Genomic DNA, 20694 nt, shown 5'->3' on the forward strand with positions numbered 1-20694 from the left:
ACATTGCCAGTGAAGCGGAAGACCCAATAGTATTATGGACTACTGGACTCTATTAGAATATTTTGCTGAGTTTACACACCTATAATATTCAAATAATGAAACTTAACAAAAAAAGGGTATACAGATGAATATCCATTTTGTATCTGTGTATTCAAAGTGGTTAGGATAGATATATAGTTACATTCTCTTAATGAATAGAATGATTGATTCTAATGGCGTTTGTAAATAGGAAGGATATCATGTCCTCATCTTATACAGCAATTAACCACTAGGAAGAATGTATGCAATATGTTAATTGTTGAAATTGTCCTACCAATTTGATTTGAAACTGTCTCATTGCTATTTGCTTATCAATAAAAGTATAGGAAAAAAAAAGAAAAAAATTAAATTAAATTAAAAAAAAATAATTTTTTAGAAAAACAAAGGCATGTTTCTTTAAACCAACAACCAAAGACATGTTAATTTTACACAAAGAAATTTGAGGTGATTAAGTTTCTGGTTTCTTACCTGCCAGGTAATTTAAATATAGCCAAGCCTATCAAATTTAAACTTTTCCTTTGTTAAGCATGGTATTGATAAATTTCATGTTGGTTGAAAGTGAACACTTACCCTTGTAAAGCTTTGTGAATCTGTTGGCACTTTTTCTTTAATAGTGCAAAAATATCTGAATGGAAAAGAACACATTTGTTGATACATTTGGAACATCTGCTTTGACTAACCTCAGTATACTGTAGTGGCCCAGCTCAAATTTAGTTTTTCAATTTAACATGCACTAGAAAATCTGACCACAAATTAACAGAGATCCAGAGACTCACATTCCTCTGGGGGCCCATTCTTTATCTTTAACACTGAACTCACCTCCTCTCACCTTGCCACCCCATTTTCATCAAAATCTGGAATACTAGTTTCCAACAAAAATAATGGCTCTCATTTATGCCAAAATTCTATAGATAACTGAGTTTAAGAACAAAAGAAAGAAGTCTACTATGTAGTTTTCTTTTTATTTTAAACAACTTTGAAAAATCTATCATGGAAAAGTAATTTTTTGGATAGTTTCTATTTATTCAAGGGAAATTTAAGCAAAAGTATTTGATCAGGAGACAGAGGTGCCAGGCTATCTCATGATGAGAACCTGAGTGTGTCTCTGTACTACATAGAGACAGGGACACACTCAGGTCTTCTGATTCCCTGAATCAGTGCTATGGATTCAGGAATCCCAGGCAAGATCGACCCCCACTGCCCCAGTGTGAAGCTTTTAAGCCAGTAATATTAGAGTCAAATACCACATTTTAAATTCTCAGTCCTCAGTTGGCTTTCTTTTTGCCCACTGTTGCTAAACTAGGCTTAGCTTAGTACCAGTTGAATCAAAGGCAAAGGAAAAAACTAACAATATTTACAAAATTATATGAACCAAAAGCATCCCACTTCAGGTAATTACTCAGAAAACCTATTGGAAACTGGCCACTTACCCAAAGGAAAGTGTGTAAGGCCTGTACTCCTATCCCTCCCCTTCACAGTACTACTGCCGGCTGGAGCAGCCAACCCTGAGCACAGAACAGAAGCTCTAGCCCACAGCAGGCAAGACACTTCCTTCCCTGCTACTCTTCCCATCAATCTTATGCATAGGTGAGTGGCCCTTACATAAAATGCTGGGGACCAGAAACATTTCAGACTTCAGAGTTTTCTGATTGCGTCAAACTTGATAGACATTACAGGCTAAGCTTCCCTAGCCTGAAAACTAACATATGAAATATGCCCATGCTCAGAAAAGTTTTAGATTTTGGAGCACTTTTGATTTTGACTTTGGCTTTTGGTTTAGGGAAGATGAACTTGTAATTCAGAGTCAAGAGTTTTGTCTAGTAAATAATTTTTTTTTTCTGCCTAATGTCTCCAAAAAGCAAGTGAGGAACACAGTTAACGTAACCTGATTTTAAATGTTATACCTGGATTCTCTTCCATGATGTTGAGGGCCTCTATGGCAGCAGCAGCTAATAGGGGAGGTAAAGATGCTGAAAAGCAGTACCCCTGGCCAGAGAGTCGCTGAGAAAAAAATAAGTAAACAACATCAACTCTTTCTGGATGAAGTGTTCTGAGGCCAAATCTCTATAGTACCTACTGAAGTGTGCACACATGGTGAGGGGTAAGATCTGCACAGGTAACAAAAACAAGACTTGTAAGGGAAACAATTTCTAAAGATAAAGATTAGTGAGTGAATTTTTTATTTTTGTTTATTAGTATGCGTGTAGTGCATAATATTTACAATGCTTGTGAGAAGCTGGTATATGCATGTAACATATCTTAAAAACTTTTTTTCATCCTCTTTCCTCCTTTCTCCATCTCTTGATCATCTTTTTTGTTTTGGTACAACATCCCTATATCTTTCTTCATCCCCTTTCTTTTGTTTTCTTTTTCTTCCCTTCATCTCAAGTCCCTTCCTCTTTGAGAAAGTTCTCCCTACCTCCTATTATCTATCTTTTATTTTGTTCTTTATTTTTACTCAGAATTTCTCACACATGAAAAGTCTGACAAAATTTAAGCTTGCATAAAATGGTCTCAAGGTGCATCTATATTTCTACAAATGACTCAGATTTTCTTTATGGCAGAGTAGTGCACTGTGCATAATCACATTTTCTTTATCATCTGCTTGTGGACATACAGGCCACTTTCAAGGTTTACTTATGAAATGTGCTGCTATAAAATGGGTGCGCACGTATCACTGCATTATGATGCCTTTAAATCTTTTGGAAAGATACCTAAAGGGGAACAGCTGGGATGAATGGAATTTCTAGCTTTAGTTTTTTGAATAATCTCTACACTGATTTCCATAGTTGTTTTACTAATTTATGTTCTCACCAACAGTGCAGAAGAGTGCCTTTATCTCCTGCAGCCGCTTCAGCATTGGTAACAGTCATTCTTCTGGAATCCCAGTGTTAGGCATTTCTCTAACCAGTAAACTGTTTTAATATCTGTTTCTAAATAAAAACTGTGATGAACTGATAATAGAATTTTATTTTGAAGTGAAATTCTGCCCAAGGGACTGATTGGTCTCACATTCTTCTTGTTTTTGACAAAGTCCTACCTGGTGGTCAATTACAAAAGACCTGCCACAACAGAAACCGCCTATGGATGCAAGTGAGTTCTCCATGTTGGCACTGATAAGATCAATGTCATCAATCTGCCAGAAAAGTAGGAAAAAGCAGTAATTATTCCTTGAGTTAAATGGGAAAAAAAGGCAATATGAAGCATAAACACAATTTCAACACAAACAATATCAGTCACACCTGAACTCAAAGAGAGATGGAATCTGAAGCTGTTTGAAAGAAAAAAATAGGCAGGGGCACATAATATTATTTCCTTGCCAAAACAGTGGGCAAGCTGTCTTATCCCATAGAATATATTCAAGATAAATAACATACTCTAGGATTTTGGGTTCCTAGATCCCTCCTCCTCAGAACTCATTTAGTCCTCATCTTACTCCAGCTCCTAGTACCGTTAGAGGGACACAGTAGGCATACAGCAAGAACTTTCTCAGGGCTGTGGCAACGGCTCATTGGATCTCCTCTGCTGTGTTTCTAAGTGTTCCATAGATCAATGGTTTTCAAATATCCCTGCCTGATGAACTTTCACATCTGCTTGAAGTTGGACCTAAGTAAGGTCTCTACATGCTGCTCTTATTCTTAGTCCCGCGAGCATATTATCTCTGTGACAACTGTTGACAACATTTACAAAAATTAGAAAAGTTCGTGTTTTTCCTTTTTAAAGAATTTTCATGACTTAAAAGGGCTTCATTCTTCTGCTAAATTTGCTTGCAATAATCTTTCTGTGAATGTCAATGTGTCCTAGATGACTATGCTTCCAATTAAATCACATGGCATTTACTCTGCACTACATTTATCTCTAGGACAGTATGGGTACTGGGATAATCAACGGGCATTTTAGATTTTGTAATTCACTTTGTCACACAAAGATTTAAATGCACACATTTTGGTGAAAAAACACCCTGAAACCACAATAATTTACCCCTCACTGTGCTTCAGAGACTGAAATTCATTACGTACCTGGGCCATTCTGGTCCATTTCCTCCACCAGAAGGACAAAAGGCATACTCACTCCAATTACCTGGAGCCTTTAGGAACTTTGCTGAATACAAGCCAGTGAGGTTTCGGGCACCACATATATGCATGTGGATGTGGATGTGTGCGCACCCGTTTCTGTGCACCCACATAGATACGCTATGCATGGCCTGTTACCTCTTACATACACAAATTACATGGGATAAAGATGTTTAAATATAGGAACCCTTCTACTATTATCAACACTTTTCAAAAAACTACTACAGGAATTCTAAATGATTTTAATATATATTAGGTAAAATTGAACTGGTGTGAGAAAAACAAAACATGAAAAGTCAAACCTAAACACTCCATGTAAACAGAACATAAATTCCAGGGGAAAGAGGATCCCCTCGTCAGATTAGCTATATAGATCCTGGATTCAGTGAAGTCACAGAAACCAAAGTTATGACCCTCCAAGGGGTGGTGTCTTCAGGCTATGACAATTCATTCAGCAGAACAGAACCACATGCCTACTATGGGGGCAGACTTCTCCAACACAAAGAACTTACACTGATTCCATAGTGTTCAGTGACGCCTCGGCCATGCTCCCCAAGAACGCCAAAGGAAAGGCTTTCCTCCAGAAAGATTCTTGCCTTGTATTTGTATTTTAACTTAACCTACATATGAAATAAAACACAACTTCAAAGCACTGAAGATTAGCATTAAGTAGAATATATTTCAAAGAAAAAAATTAAACCCGAAAAAGTATATATAGTTGACCCTGAATTCTGTGTTTCTAAGCTCACTTACCTGCTAACATTTATTTGTAACCTAAAGTCAGCCACCATCTATTCCCACAGTACCAGCAGACACGTGCACATGTGGCCACGGTGCAGGCTGGAGCCAAGTTACCTAACAAACAACCTGGTGCCAGGGTTATTGTCATGTTTTTGAGTTTTGTGCTTTTGCTGGTGACTCTACTGCTTAAGATGGCCCAGGTGAGGTGTTGTCTAGACTTCGTAGTGAAAAAAGGACCTGCAATGCCTCATGAGCAAATGCTGAAGAAGCTCCATTTGGGGAAAAATTCAGTGTGAATGAATCAGCAGTACGTACTGAATAAGGGATCTTTATACAGAAACACTCACAAAATAAGTTATGCACTGATTGGCTGACAGAAACGTGATCAGAGGCTCACAGAAAATGAAATCTGAAAGCACCCCAGTAGCACTGCCTATGTGAGTATGCTGGCAACTTTACAAAGAAGGTTAAGTATGACAATCAAGCATACTCCAGGTTTCTAACCTGATCTAGTTTAAACTGATATCAGAGATAGGACAAAGCAACTTTTATTTTTTATATTAAATAAGCAATAAAATAATGGCATAAAATTTCAAAACAATACTATAAAAGATAAACAATGGTTAGTACATTGTATATTATCTTCAAAGTAATTGCTCATATTATATAGGCATGAAAAATGATCACACAATATAGGCAGAAATCTTTTTTTCAAAGAACAGTAACTCATAGTATAACCATCTTAACTATCACGTGTGTATATGTATGTATGTATTTTTTCCTTTCCCATTCTTTTTTCCTTTCCATTCCAGTTTCTTTACTTCTGAGTAGTTTCTTCCCATTTCACAACATCTAGTGTACATTTTGGGTCTTATTTATCCATTCAGCTTCTTACACTAGAAAGACAATATAATGTTTATGCATGAAAGGCTGATTTATTTCACTTATGAATACGATTTCTAGTTATATTCATTAACCTATAAACGCCTCAACTTTATCACTTTATAATTGAGTAGTATGCCATTGAATAAAAACACCATATCTTTTTTATCTATTTCTCAGTTAAGGGCGCTGGGGAAATGGCTCAGTGGAATCAGTGCTTCCCTGGCAAGCACAAGGGCCTGAGTTCAATCCCTGGTTCCACCAAAAAAAAAAAAAAAAAAAAAGAAAGAAAAGAAAAGAAAACACAAACAACAACAACAAAAGTTACTGATGGAAACATTTCTCAGTTAATGGGCAGATTGGGTTGTATCCAAGATTTAGCTATTACAAATAGTGGTATTATAAACATGGGTGTGTACATATGCCTGAGGTGTAACAGTCTGATTCTTTTGGGAAGTTACCCAGAAGGGGAACAGATAGGTCAAATGGGACCTCTAATCCTGGCTATTTGAGGAATCTCCACACTGATTTACATAACAATTATACCAGTTTACATTCCCACCAACAGTGGAGAAAGGTTCTTTTTTTCCCATAGTCCCATCAGCATTTGCTATTGGTTGATTTCCTGATGATAGCCATTCTTCCTGGGGTGAGGTTGAATTTTATTATTGTTTTAATTTGCATTTCTCGAATGACCAATGATGATTATTTTTATATAGTCATTAATTAAAGTACAGCAGTTATCAGGCAATACATTTTTATGAAAATGATATGAGAATCATTTGGACTCTCAGGACTTCTGATTCTTGTGTTCTTTCTTGTGTTCTTTTTATAATTATAGGCTGAATTATTAAGATCTTTATTGCACTAAAACTATAGAAATAACATACACAATATATAAGATGGTTTGATGTCCCATACCACAAGTTTCTTCTAATTGTTTACATTCTGTTTTTATTTTTGTTTTTACAGTGTCTCACTCTGTAGTTCAAGGTGGGCTTGAACTATGTAGCCCAGGTTGGCCTCAATCTCAGCAATCCTCCTACCTCAGCCTTCCAGCTTTTGAGATCACAGGGTAGTACCATCACACCTGGCTTAATAGTGCTCTACCATCAACTTTTTACTGGCTATTCTCGTTGTTCAACAGTCAATGAGCAGAGATACTCGGTAAGCTTTTGGTTGGATTTTCAATATTGAGTGAATTAATTTTGGGACAATTACATCTTTTCAACATGACTCTTTTCTATTCCTTAGTGAAATATTTACCTAGTATCCAAAAATCATGTTTCAGAAAACATTTAGTAATAACACTAGCATAGAAACAGAGCAGTGAAACAAGACTGGAATCCAGGTCAAATGTTAATATGCATCATGTAACCTTTAAACAATGGTGACAAATGTTTTGGTTACTTTTCTCATTGCTGGGACAAAATATCTGACACTTAAAATTAGGGAAGAAAAGCTTTATTTAGCTCACAGTTAATGGAGGTTTTAGTGCATACTCTGCCGACTCCAAGGCAGAGTGCTATATAATAGAGGGCAGCAATTCATGATGGTAGAAAACTACAGAAGTAGCAAGAGTAAAAAGAGAAAAGCAGCAGAGCAAGTCTCTTTTACTTCTTTATACTGAATGCAGGCTACCCACACTAGGGTGGGTGCAGAACTCACACCCATAATCCCAGCACTAGACCAAAAACTCTAGAAGCTTACTGCTTGACTACAGGAGGCTTTTGGGGGACACACTTAGATACAACCCATAGCAACATATATTTGAGTAGTTCCCATACTGTTGCATCATATTTGTTTTATTCACAATGTTTTATGACTGCAGACCTGTAACATAAAGTTCTAGGATGCTTTGGTCCTCCACCTCCCTCACAATTTCCTACCAGTTTCTTCACGAACAAAACTAGAAAGAAGAAAAGTCTTATAATACTATTTCAGATATATTTGGATTTCTTTAAAAGTACAAATACTTTTTCTGTGTGAGTGTTAGGCTTTGGATCCAGAGCCCTGTGCAGGCTAGGCAAACACTCGACTACTGTGTTACATCCTTAGCACAAATAATGGTAACTATTAAAAATATATGAAGACCTTATTTTGAAACTTATACAATTAAGAGACTATTAGATTCAAATCTTAATAGCCAAATGTAAGGGTGGCTCATCTGAGGAAATCAGTTGATTCAGAAGATGACATCATCAGAGTGAAGGAAAAACCATGACTCACCTCTCTTGATACAGAAAAAGCATTTGAGAACCTCTCACACTGAACAAATTATAACCTAAAAGGAACTTAACCTGACAGAGGATATTTAAGAAAAACTCACAGCTAATATCATACTCAATGGTGAAAGGCTGAGAGCCTCATCATTTAGTGACAGCAAAGCCATCTGAAACCATAAAAGCAAAGCTTTTGAGAGTCAGGAAATGTAGGAAGAGTGGGACCCTAGAACATTATTGATGGGAACATGAAACAGTGCAGCTGGTAAGAAAAACAGAATGGTGGATCCTTGGTTACTGTATGATCCGGCAGCTACACTATTAAATAATATACACAAAACAAGCAAGTTCACAGCAGCATTATTCACAATAACCAAAAGACAAACACAAGCAAAACACCATGTGCAGACAAACACACACAATGTGGTAAACCCATACAATGCAACATTACTCAGCATTAAAAAAGAATGAAATCCTAATACACAGTACAACATAGATGAACTGTGAAAGCATTATGCTAGTGAATGACGCCAGACACAGAAAGTTTCAAGCTGTATGCGGCCATTCATAGGAAATATGCAGATTAAGTACATCTAAAGAAACAAAAAAAAGACTAGTGGCTTCCAGAAACTAGAGGGAGAGGAATGTGGAAAATAACTGCTTAATAGGATGGGGTTTCAAAACTAGGCAGAGTCCACAGCTATATAATATGGTGAACACACTCAGTGTCACTGCCCTGCCCATTTTATTAGAGTGATTAATTCTGGGCTATGTGGATTTCACACCGATCAGGAAAATGTCAGTTTCTAAAAACAGTACACTGCTTTTACTGGAAAAAGTAAAAAGTTGAGTTTTACAAAATACATTTGCTTTCATTTAAATGAAATTCTACAAAAGTGCAACTAGTCTTTGGGAACAGAAAGGACATCAGTGGCTACCTGGGGTCAAAGATATGCAGTGACTACAAAGAGATATGAGGTAATCAACTGGAATAATGGCAATGTTTTGTGTCCTGACTGTGATGCTGGTCCGATGGTGTATATATAATCTGTTAAAATTTATCAAACTATACTTAGAGTAGGTGTATTTTGTACTAACATTAACTGTGGCCATAAATATGTGATAAGATAAGGTCTATCTGCCCAAAAGTCTGAATACTACAATTATGATTAAACATGGCTGCTTACCAACTCTGGAAGGGGACAAATACTTCCGGTATTCATATACAATCCTTCTACTACGATGAATCGTCGAGTCACACGAGCTTTGCGAGGATTCTTTAAAAAAAAAGAATCCAACATCTTATGTTTTCATAATTCCAAATACAAAACCTATTGTGTATGCCCACATCTCACAATATTCATTTAAAAAATGGTCTGAGAGAATTTACAGCTCAATGTTGAAATCCTGTTAATTCTGCGATGAACAGTGACATATTTTATCAGTTCACACCAATACCTAAGCCAGGTGCTCTGACGATGTTAAAGCACAGACTACACAGAGGAAACTTTCTATACCCACAGTGAGTGAGATGGGGCCAGAGGAAATCAGCGATGGAAATGTTGCACATTATGATGAAGCACTAATGCCTAGGTTACCTTGGTCAAAATTGTATGGCTAAGATTTGCATATATCGATGTCCACATATATTCGCTAAAAGAAAGAATTATAACGAAGATCAGCATCATAACTGTCTCCATTGTGGAGACGGGCTGTGGAATGGGGGGGTCAAAGATGCACGAGATTGGCGGGACACTCCTAACAATGTTGGGAGAAATGCATATGGGCTGCATCAGTGTTGCCTTCATATATGTTAGCAATTTTCCATGATTAAAAGTTACAAAACAAGAAATTTTGAGCTCCCTCATCTACTAAAATATCTGTTAAGTAAAACTCAATTATTACCATTATTATTATTATCATTTAGCCCAGTGATGGCCATGGTGGTGGGGTGGAGGGCTAAGTTCAAACAATAAATACTTCTCCACTCTGCTCACAGCCGGTCATTGACATTTCTCTCACAATTGAATCTGAGATTCTCCATGTGGGAAAAAATGAGATCTACAGATAATTTGCCACTACATTGCTACTCACAGGTTTCCTGTCCCTAAGATTCTACTCCTATAGATGGAAACTCAGGTATGAGAGCAACACTTAAGTGGGTATTTGAGGATCTTCCACTGTTAACACACAAAAGGCGTATTTGTTGAGGTCTACAGAAGTATGTATCAGTGAGCTTGCTCAATTTCCTCACATTCTCTGCTAGCCGAGAACCAAAAGCTCCCAAGTCAGCAGCATGGATCTGTAGAATCCTTAAGGAACAGAAGCCAGTTGTATTTCCAGGGGGCCACATTCCCCTCCCCAAAGTGAAGCATTTTCTAAGTTTTTCTCATTCAACAGAGCTAGAATCTAGAGCTTTATGCATGTTAGGCAAATGATTTGTCACTAGGCCATATTCAAGCTAAAGTATTTTCTTACAATTTTAAAATATTCATCATAGGAATATTCACCTTAAGAAGCAGAAAAGTATAAAAAAGAATTTTAAAATTGGCTATATTATGAAGTGATAATTTTTGTCTTTCTTATACATTATATGTATAAACATATTTTACTTTGTTCAAGATTTTAGTGTAATAATTTTCCAAGTTGATTTAAAAATTACTATGCTGTGAACATTTCTACATTATTTAGTGGAATAAAACACAAGTCAATTTTTGTCTTGTTTTATTTTTCAGAGGCTGGCCCTGACTTCATTATGTAGCCCAGGCTGATCTCAAACCTGCAGTGATCTTCCTGGCTCAGCCTCCAATGTGCCCTCATTCCTGGCAAGCACAAGTAATTCAAAACATGATATTAGTAGACATATAGCTTGTGGGAATACCACCAATTATGTATTTTCCTAATGTTGGATTTGTTTAGTTTCTCTCACTTTGCAAATATTCTTCAACCTTTGACATTTGCAATTATTTTCTAATGACAACCTCAAGTTTAAATCAAAGGGGATATGTAATGATCCTATCATATATATATTTTATCCTAAAACCATGCTCAGTTAAGCTCTTCTCAGTGTTACAGGAGTATCTTTCATGATAGCACATCTGTGTTAATATTATTACTACTAAAAATATGTCCTAATTGGACAGGGAAAACTTCCTGGCCTAACTTCCTTAGTTACTAGGAAGGAAAAGCTGTTTTTCCCTTGTACATAGTTATGCATAGTCCTTTTACAATCCCAATCTAGACTAAATTGAAGTATTTTAATTTTCTTCAAAGAGATAGGTGTCCAAGTAGAAAACATTAAGAGTTAACAGATATGTAATTTACAAGAACTTGAAATTGAAAAGGGACTATTTATAAAACTGAAAATAAAGTCATTTAGAAAGTCTACACATGGCAGGAAAAGTAAAATTTCAAGCATTTAATTTTTTTTTTTTTTTTTTTTGTGGTACCGGGGATTGAACTCAGGACCCTGTGCTTGACAGGCAGACAGACACTTATTTTACTGAGCTACCTCCCTGGCTAAAGTAGAGCTTTAAGTAAGCCAAATTCAATTTTATTTCTTACTGGTATTCATAAAAATGTTTCATGGATTATCTTACAGAAAATACATGAAACCTTAATGTGACTGTGCAAACGTGCACCAACTCAACTCCACAGAGCAGCCTGCAGCATCTGGCCTTGCAGGCACGCTGGCACGGTGGCAGAACTTCCCGAGCTGGGCGGCTGTGCTCTACTACTAGGTCAGAAGAAGGAACCTCTATTTAGGAGAATGGGTGCAATACTAGATTTATTTCCCTGCAGACTTTTCTAAATTGTGTAAATATGAAACACTGGCCTATGGAAGATGGGAACATAAAATGGTGAGTTTGTGCACACTCATTGTAAGAATGTGTGTATTCATGTGCTATCACTAGTAGGTTGAGTCCTTCAAAAAGATGACAAAATCCTTAATGAATAATGCAAATATGTAAGAAAATGGAAATTAATACAAAATTAAAGACTGTGGTGAGCATTTTTATAGGTCACACTAGCTCTAAAGAAGTGGCATCAGTGGAGTCCACTTGAACCGCATGTTCTAAAACTAATCCTAAGAGTGACGCTCTGAATATACTTCCTCAGTGCGATTCTCTAATCAGAACAAAGGAGCTGCTACCAAACTACCAGGGCTCGAGGCCTGGAAATAAAAAACTGAAACCAGCTGCAAAACAGGAGCAGATTTTGTTTAAGGTAGTCGTTTCCCACAGTCAATAGCTGTCAGAGGTCCAGAGTGAGGTTGGGCTAGGGACAAGGGACCTCAGTTTGCTCATAAATTTACACATTGAGATCTTCGGCCATTCTCTGTTCCATGCAACTAGTACCTGATTTACTGTGAAGTGAATTCATGAGTTTGGGAGCTACTATGCCAAGCCGAGCAAGTATCTCCTGCCCACAAGTGTATGCTGTCAGTCTCTGCCCTCAACCCCCTTAGAATGCAGCCCGGAACACCTCTCCTGAAACCTGACATACTTAACGGTGGCAATGAGAAGGCAACTACAATCAGACCAGGCTCTCCCACAGGAAAAACCCTTATTAATATCAAATGTAATTGGTGGGAAAGTTCTCAATGGCAAATAACAATTACAAACATAAGTTAGCTGGTTAGAAAGTACAAAAAAGCTGCATAATTTTCTTCAAAAGAATAATACCTTTTGATCTTCGATTTCTTGTTCCTTTAGTAGTCGCTCCAGGTCAGCCACATCATTATGATTAAATAACTTAATGTCACTACGTGAGGCCTGTAATCCTTTCTGAATAGCAAAGCAAGCTGCTCTATCTCTGCAAGGAAGAAAGAGTTTCAAATATGTTAAAAGGCCTCAGCAATGTTCTCAGAAAAGGAATGTTACTTTTTAAGTTGACCAGTCTCTGTTACTGAAGCACAGCAAAGAAAACATGTTTGAACACTCATGGATCCTGTTTGCTCTTCACTTTGCTGGTCCTTTTCACGTGACCATATTTAATCTCTTCCAAGAAGCATACTCTTGCCAAATTCTAACCTCTCTGAAATCAGTATGCTTCTTTCTATGGATTGCCTATCAGTTTACTCAATACTTACTCTTTCTAAGAAATACATCAAATACTGCTGCATTTTCATATCAGTAGCACCTCTGCTTTGATTGACAGATTATCCTACCAATATATTACCATGAGAAGCAATACTGGCAGCCCAGCTAGACACATAGCTGGAAGTTTTTAGAAAGTCACCACTCAACTATGGCCAAACACCACTGCAAACACCAAGGTCTCAAATTTACCTACAACAGAAGAAGCTGAGTGGAACCTAAACTCCAAACTTTGAGGTGTTAGCTATATAAGGCAACCTGTACTCTTCCCAGGCAGGTGTCAGAAAAGGCCATGTAGTGAGCTGAGACTTTCACAAAGTTAGCTAGAAACACTGGACATATACCACTCCCACCATGGTTTTGGCGTACACCATAGGAAAAGTACAATCTTCCATCTCCTCAAAGGCTATAATGGGGTGCCTTCCTCATCTCTAGTTGGGTGGTGTCAGAGGAGGCCTATTGGAAAACCAGGACTGTCATCTCCCAGCAGCAATGAAGAAATCCCTACCTGAGTTATTAGTGGAGGTGAGTAGGGCTCCGGGACTGGACAGCCCCAGTGTGACTATGGATAAAGTGTGTAGGTCAAGCCTGGCTTCAGACAGTGGCTTGTGGAGGTGGACTACCTTTTCTAGACCTTTTCTGGTTTGTTTTGAACAACAAGCTAGCTATGACACAAATGTGGGCTTGGACTGCCCTCTATTGTACAAAGAGGGACACAGACCACCAGCAGATTTGGCAAACCTGGACTTGGGTGCCAGTCAGTGTGAAAATAATGGAAGTGACTCCATGGCTAGAGAAAGTAAACGATATGCTTAGGATTTCTGGAAAGGTAGGGACACACAGCCCAGACTAGGAAAACAGTAATGAGCTCTTGATCCTTCACTACACAGACATTTTAGCACAACAACAAGCATCAAGTGCTTGCAGTGAACCATGACTTCATCTAAGATTCAAAATAAGGTGGTCAGTTCATAATCTGGAGAAACTCTCAGAAGAATCTAGAACAGTAGTTTTAAGAAAACCTCAATGAACTTGAGGAAAACAGATTGAATAGTTATTTAATATTCAAACAAAATCAACAAAGTGAGGAAAACAGTAAATAAAGCATGATATAAGGCATATGTTGCGAAAAACAAAATAGATCAAACAAACCAGAATGAGCCTGAAAAAAAAGCTACTTGAAAATTCAGCTGAAGGAGAACAAAAACAAAAGAACAACAACCACCAAAAAAAAAAAAGAAGAAGAGGAATGAAAAAGATCATAGGATATCTGGGTCAATATTAAAAAAGGAAATATTTTATTTAATTGGGTCCAAGACAGACCTGAGAATGTTAAAGGGTAGAAAGTTTATTCAAAGAACAGTAACAGCAAACTTTGCAACCTGAGGACACCAATGTTGAGGCATAGGAAGGGCAAAGGTCACCAATCTGATTTCATACCAGCAAGTCTACCTCAGGACACACCATAATCATAATCCAGTTATCAGAAGTGAAAGACAAAGACATTCTTACTGCAGCAGAGAAAAAGGTGTTCCAGTTTGCCTCAAAGCAAGGAATTTTACAAATCAGGAGACAAGGGTCCAGGGAGGTGGCTCAGTAGAATAAGCACTTCCCTGGCAAGTGCAAGGGCTGAGTTCAACCCCTGGTTCCACCAGAAAAAAAAAAAAAAAAAAAAAAAAAAAATCAGGAGACAATGGCATGAGATTTTCACAGTACTGAGAGGAAAAAAAACTGTTAATCAAGAATAGTGTCCCCAGCAAAACTACTTTTTAGAAACTAAGGTGACATTTCCAGATAAAAACTGAGAGAATGTAAGTTTTTTTTTTTTTTTTTTTAATGTATTTGGTTGTTGCAGGGTCTTACTACGCAGCTTGGATTTATAGTGATCCTCCTGTTTTCAGTTTCTCCAGTGCTGGGATTACAGACATGCACCACTATGCCTGAACTCGGTGGCTAGCTCAGCCTGTTCTGGGGGGAGGGCTGGCATGGCATGTGGTACAGGTGATCAAACTGTAGTCCCTGCACTTGCCTAAACTTGCCTAAGCAGGCTCTTTAGTTAGCTGAGCTATCTTGCTGTCCCCTAGAGAAAATAAGTCTTCAACCGACTTTTTCTATGAGAAATTCTCTAGGAAGCTGTTAGAGCTGAAACAGAAAAAAATATGGAAGTCATAAACTCATGGATAAAATCAGACAATTTCAGAATAATATTGTAAACATCATGTATAAGGCATATCTTAATAAGACTAAAAAATAAAAATTCAGAATAACTGTATTAAAATGTCAAGAGATAGGGGAGGCCGGCCAAATAGCTCAGCGGATTATAGTACCAGGGGTTCGATCCCTGGATGTACCATGCCAGCTCTGCCCCCAGGGTGTGCTGAGATAGAAATTGGGACTGGGCATGGTGGCTTGTGCCTGTAATTCCAGCCCTTGGGAGGCTGTAAACAGGCAGATCACTATGAGTCCAATCTAGTAGTGAGACCCTGAACACCCTGAAGACTCTTACCTAACATGCCAAAAAAAAAAGTTAAAAAATAGGCAATAAAGATGGGTTATCAATAACTAAATGTCAGAACAATAAAAGTATAGTTTTGTTAGTAGTATATTTTCTTATTTTTATAATCATGTTTAAGCTGCTATTTAAAAATAGCTTGTTGTAATCAAAGGATGACTTTGCAAGGGACATGGCAGATACAAAACAAAATATACAATGGACAAATTCTCAACAATAGGCAATAAATCAAAATAGAGTAGAAGTAATACAGTAAATCACTTAACCACAACAGCAGATTATGAGAGAGAAAAAGGAACTACAAATAATCCATTTAAAAAATGTATTACACAATGGCCACAGTAAGAACCTCATCTACTGATAATTACCATGAATACAAGTGGATTAAATTCTCCAACTGAAAGACAGCAACAAAACAGATTAAATAAAGACCCAATTATGTGCTTGCAAGAAACTTGTTTCACCTCTAATGACATATCTGGACTAAAAGTGAAGGGATGCAATAACATATTCCATGCCAAAGGAATCTAAAAGAAAGCACTTCATTTAAATCAAAGGAGTTAAAAGGAGAAAGAAAGGTCATTACACAATGACAAAGGGTCCAATACAGCAAGAGGAAATAAGAATTCTGGAGATCACTATGCTAAGTAAAATGAGCCAGCAAAGAGACAAATACAGCAGGACCACTCACGTGTGGAATCTAAAACGTTGGTGTTTATGATGGTTATGTTCAATCGTGTCAAGTTGATTGGCTCAGAAGCTGTCAACAGGATTAGTATAGCACACTTTGGGGTGTGTATGGGTGGGTATATCTAGGCTTTCTTCCCTTTCTCTCTGATTCTGAGCCCTGTTCTGCTTTCTAAGTCCATGAACTTTGCTTTGTCATGTTTTTCTACCATGTTTGTGCTTTGTAGCCAGCTAAGCATGGACTAAATCCTCTTAAACTCTGAGCCAGAATAAGCCTCTTCTTCTTTAAGCTGGTTACTGTGTCTCAGAGACAGGAAAGATAACACAGAAAACTGGTACTGAGGATAGGGGTCACTGCTGTAACAATATATGCCCATGTAGTTCAGAAGCCTTTAAAATTGGACTGTGGGAGAAATTCAGAAAGGTTTAGAGATGTGGGATAGAGAAGAACTATAATGCTATAAGTAGAGCATGATGGATGATTTTTGTTTGGGACAGAGAAGTCCAGAATGTTGACAAAAATATGAACAAAGGCCAGGTTTGAGAGGTTTCAGTCAGAAACTAGGACTACATTGGTATTTGGACTAGAGGCCACGTGTATTACACTCTGGCAAAAAATAAAACAGTAACAATAACAACTCTCCTTCCCCCCCAAAATCCTGTATCTTGCCCATTCCCTGAGTTATTACAGGAGAGAGAAAAAGGTCAGAGGAATAACTGGTCTCGAAAACGAAATTTCAAGGCAACCCAATATTCAGGCAATAGCATGGGTACTGCTAGCTGCTGTTAGACAAATTTATAGTGAGAATTAGGACCAAAAGACAGAGCAGAAAAGAAGTTTAAATTGTGGCCAGAAAGCAGGTATGTGTAAAGTTCGGATCAAAGAAGGTACCATTAAAAATAAACTAAGTACTTTTTATAGGGACAAGAAGAAAGATGCCTGCAGAGAATCTCAGAAATTGGCAAGATCACACCAGCTCAAGGGTGCAAAAGAGTCAGCTTTTTACCTAAAAAGAGTCGCTAGGATATATGTTTAAGAAACTCTGCTATGGAATTGATTCCCTAGGATTCTTTTTACCATGTTCAGCCATTCAGGCACTCAAAGGCTCAAGGGGACCTGGCTACTGCTTCCACTGGCAGCAGACCTTGCCGTTGTCCTTGATTTTAACAGCATACAGAATGTAAGAGATCAGACTTCAAAAGAAGTACTAAAAAGGAAGGCAAATGGAAACAAAGTTGAACATGCAGTGGAAGCCACAGGAAATCAGGGATGCCAGAATCATGGAATGTCTGTTGAGGAAAGCTCTAGACTATAAGTTGATCCTGAGGGAGGCTATGCGGCTGCCCAAGCCCTTAGGAACCCGGGGTCACCATATGACCCTGATTCTGGATACAAAGCGTAAGATTTAATGTTTACCCTGCTGGATTTTTGTTTTCCTTTCATCCACTGCTCCCCACCATTCCTCCCTTTTGGTAGGCGAATGTCTAACCTGTACCTTGGAATTATGTAACTTGTATTTGAGTTTTAGAGAGCTTCAAAGTTAAGAGTATCTTGAGTCTGAAAAGACTTTGACTTTTGAAAAATTCAGGGGTCAGGAGCATAGCTCACTGGCATAATCACCTGCCTGGAAAGTGCAAGGTCATGAATCCCTGATACCCACTTCCATTAAAAAAAAAATAAAATTGGAAAATAGTTGAGGCTTTAAGAAGGGATTACTGAATATTCTATTGTACAGAGGGTAGCCGTAACATGCTAGGTGGAATTATCATTTCTTTTCCCCAGTCGAGAGGTCACATATCACCTTTATTGGATTTACTATTGGGAATGGAAATGGCTATGAAAAAGGTTCATTACAATATAAATTTATTTTTAAATTTTTTTTACAATATAAATTTATAGCTCTATCTTTAATCACTTTATATACTCTGTCATTCTAACACTTCTATTTGCAAAATGTTGCTTTCTCATTAATTTCATAAAAAATATTTATTTTTATTATAGAAAGAAAACAATTTCAAAAAAATAGAATAACAATAATATATTACATACTATTATCTTCAGAGCAGTTACACAGGATACAAGATAGACATGAGATATTATCTAAACAATATTACCAGAGATCTTTATTTTCAATGAACTAAAGGAAACTAGCAGTATATTTACATTAACTATCATATATATATATATATATATATATATATACACATATATACATATATATGTATATATTTATTTTTCCCTCTTTTCCTTTCCTTCATTTACCCTTTTCCCAATCTGCTTCTCTTTCCTTTTGAATAGTTTCTTCCCAGTTCATGATATCTACCGTACATTTTGGGTCCTGTTTACTTGTTCAGCTTCTCACAGTAGTGAGAACGTGTATACATGTGAGTCTAATTGATTTCACTTATGAATATGGTCTCAAGTTGCACCCAAATTGTTACCATGTTATATAGCTTAGGGAGATGAACTCTGGGGTAATGTGCTGGCTAAACTTAACTGTGTCAACCCAACTGGATTTGGGAACTGCTGTGGGGATTACCAAAGCACACTTCTGGGTGTGTCTGGGTGGGTTATAGAGGTGTGCCCTTGGGTATTACATCTGGTCCTCTGCCTTTTCCTCTCTGCAGTTGTCCCTCAGCTCTACTCCTGGCTACCATTAGCTGAACATCTTTGCTTTGCCATGAAGCCAGGTGACCATGGACTTGATCTTCTGAAACTATGAGGTTAAAAAGAAACCTTTCTTCCTTAAAGTTGCGGATGTCAGGTATTGTGTCTCAAGGACAGGAAAACTGGTAGAGTGTCATAAAACTTTGAGTAAGATGACCAAAATAGTTGAGGATAGTAATACAGAGAAAGGAATGGGGTAATGATCAGAAAAGGGTATTAAATTATAGTTAGAAGCACGAGAATGATAACAGATAACAATGTATATTTCAAAAAGTTACAGAAAAGTATATCAAAAATTTTCACCATAAATAAATGCTTGATATATTTAACCTGATCTAAACATTATACAGTGTATTAATATAACAAAATATTACATAAGTCTATCATCATGTAGTTTTTGCTTTTATCAGTTACGAAAATTTAAATAAAATAAAATCGGTAGAAGACAGTAAATGTAACGACTCTCTAGAAACTAAAGTATGCCAAACTCAAGCAAAATTCATTTAGGTCTCCTACCAATCAAGACCAAAAAGACAACATCTAACAAAGAAAGTTATAAGTTCACTTGTAACTGCAAGGAATAGAGGGATGCTTTCATAAAGTCATACTGATGACACTGAAGCTGCCTGTAACTGTCCATTTACTAACAATGTAGAAACACTACTTAAATTAATAGCTTTCAAGTTAGCAATAACCCATTCATATAACTGTATTTTTAATTGAATGTGTAAAACGTTAATGAAAATAATCATTTTTATGGGCACACCAGACCAGATAGGCCAGGTTCCAATGTTCAATCACGTTGATCCTTCTTTTGAACTGTATCCTCCATTCTTTCATTCTCTGAACTAGTATTTAGCAAATACTGCAGAATGGTAAATGCTATCTTATGCAAATAGGCTTATGGCAAAGAAACAGAAGTGTATATGCACAGAAATATGAAGTACTATGAAAAAAAGTACAGTGAATCTGAAGCAAATAAACAGAAAGAGGTGTGCATGTGTGTGAGGGTACATGCATATGCACACCTGTATGTCTCTTAGGCAAAACGATCTTGACAGGCAGTCTGAGTGCTCATGAGAGCAAGAATTTACTAGGACACTGAATTATCCTGGGCTGGAAGACATTCTTCACATGTAGCCAGGACCTTGCATTGCTCAGAGGTTGGGGAAGTCTTCCCTGCAGAAGGGATGCGTATGTGGGATGAGCACAAAGTAGATGAGAAGAATAGTGTTCTAGGTGAAGCAACTGATGTGCATATAGGCTCTGAGATGATAGGAAACTGGTGTGCAAAGCTAGTGAGGTAACATGGTGACCTTGTGGGAGAGAGCAGTTCAAAATGAGCCCAAAGAGGTAGCTTAGAGGTTCATAAGGATTTAAGTCTGCACTGCAGAGAATGCAAACTCCTATATTCACTAAGTGGGGTGTGACATAATCAGACTTATGCTTTTAAAAATGATTACTCTGGCTATAATAATTAAAAAGGAAAAGTAAATTTAGGGCCTGAAATGAAAAGTCACATTTAATAGCTCACTTGTGAGATGAGAGAAGCTTGGGCTGGAGTGGCAGATATTCTGACTGATGTAACCAGCTTCCTTGTCTACACTAAAGCTTGCAATGCTCGGCTCTGGCCTATTCCTTCACAGAAAGGTGCAGTAACATGTGCCCAGGATGTAGGCACCCAAGTCTGGAGATCTGCCTGTAGGTAATCAAGGATGTTCCCAATTCAGAGTTTCTATGTCCTTAATAACCTATGAAACAAGATCAGCAA

The 20694-nt window shown here is 37.4% G+C and overlaps 1 protein-coding gene across 1 annotated transcript in view; it reads right to left on the reverse strand.

The window, feature by feature from the left end:
* The window catches only part of Sptlc1 (serine palmitoyltransferase long chain base subunit 1), a 77168-nt gene that overhangs the window by 23454 nt on the left and 33020 nt on the right, over positions 1-20694 (reverse strand). The window contains exons 7-12 of the mRNA XM_004644099.3: positions 12643-12772; positions 9145-9234; positions 4625-4732; positions 3080-3175; positions 1944-2040; positions 610-664 (exon numbers count right to left, since the gene is read on the reverse strand). Of these exons, the coding sequence (XP_004644156.1) occupies positions 610-664; positions 1944-2040; positions 3080-3175; positions 4625-4732; positions 9145-9234; positions 12643-12772 (576 nt within the window). The remainder of the gene's footprint in view (positions 1-609; positions 665-1943; positions 2041-3079; positions 3176-4624; positions 4733-9144; positions 9235-12642; positions 12773-20694) is intronic.

This window comes from Octodon degus, unplaced genomic scaffold (assembly GCF_000260255.1).
Source record: "Octodon degus isolate 3935 unplaced genomic scaffold, OctDeg1.0 scaffold00192, whole genome shotgun sequence".
In the NCBI taxonomy this organism is placed as follows: Eukaryota; Metazoa; Chordata; class Mammalia; order Rodentia; family Octodontidae; genus Octodon; species Octodon degus.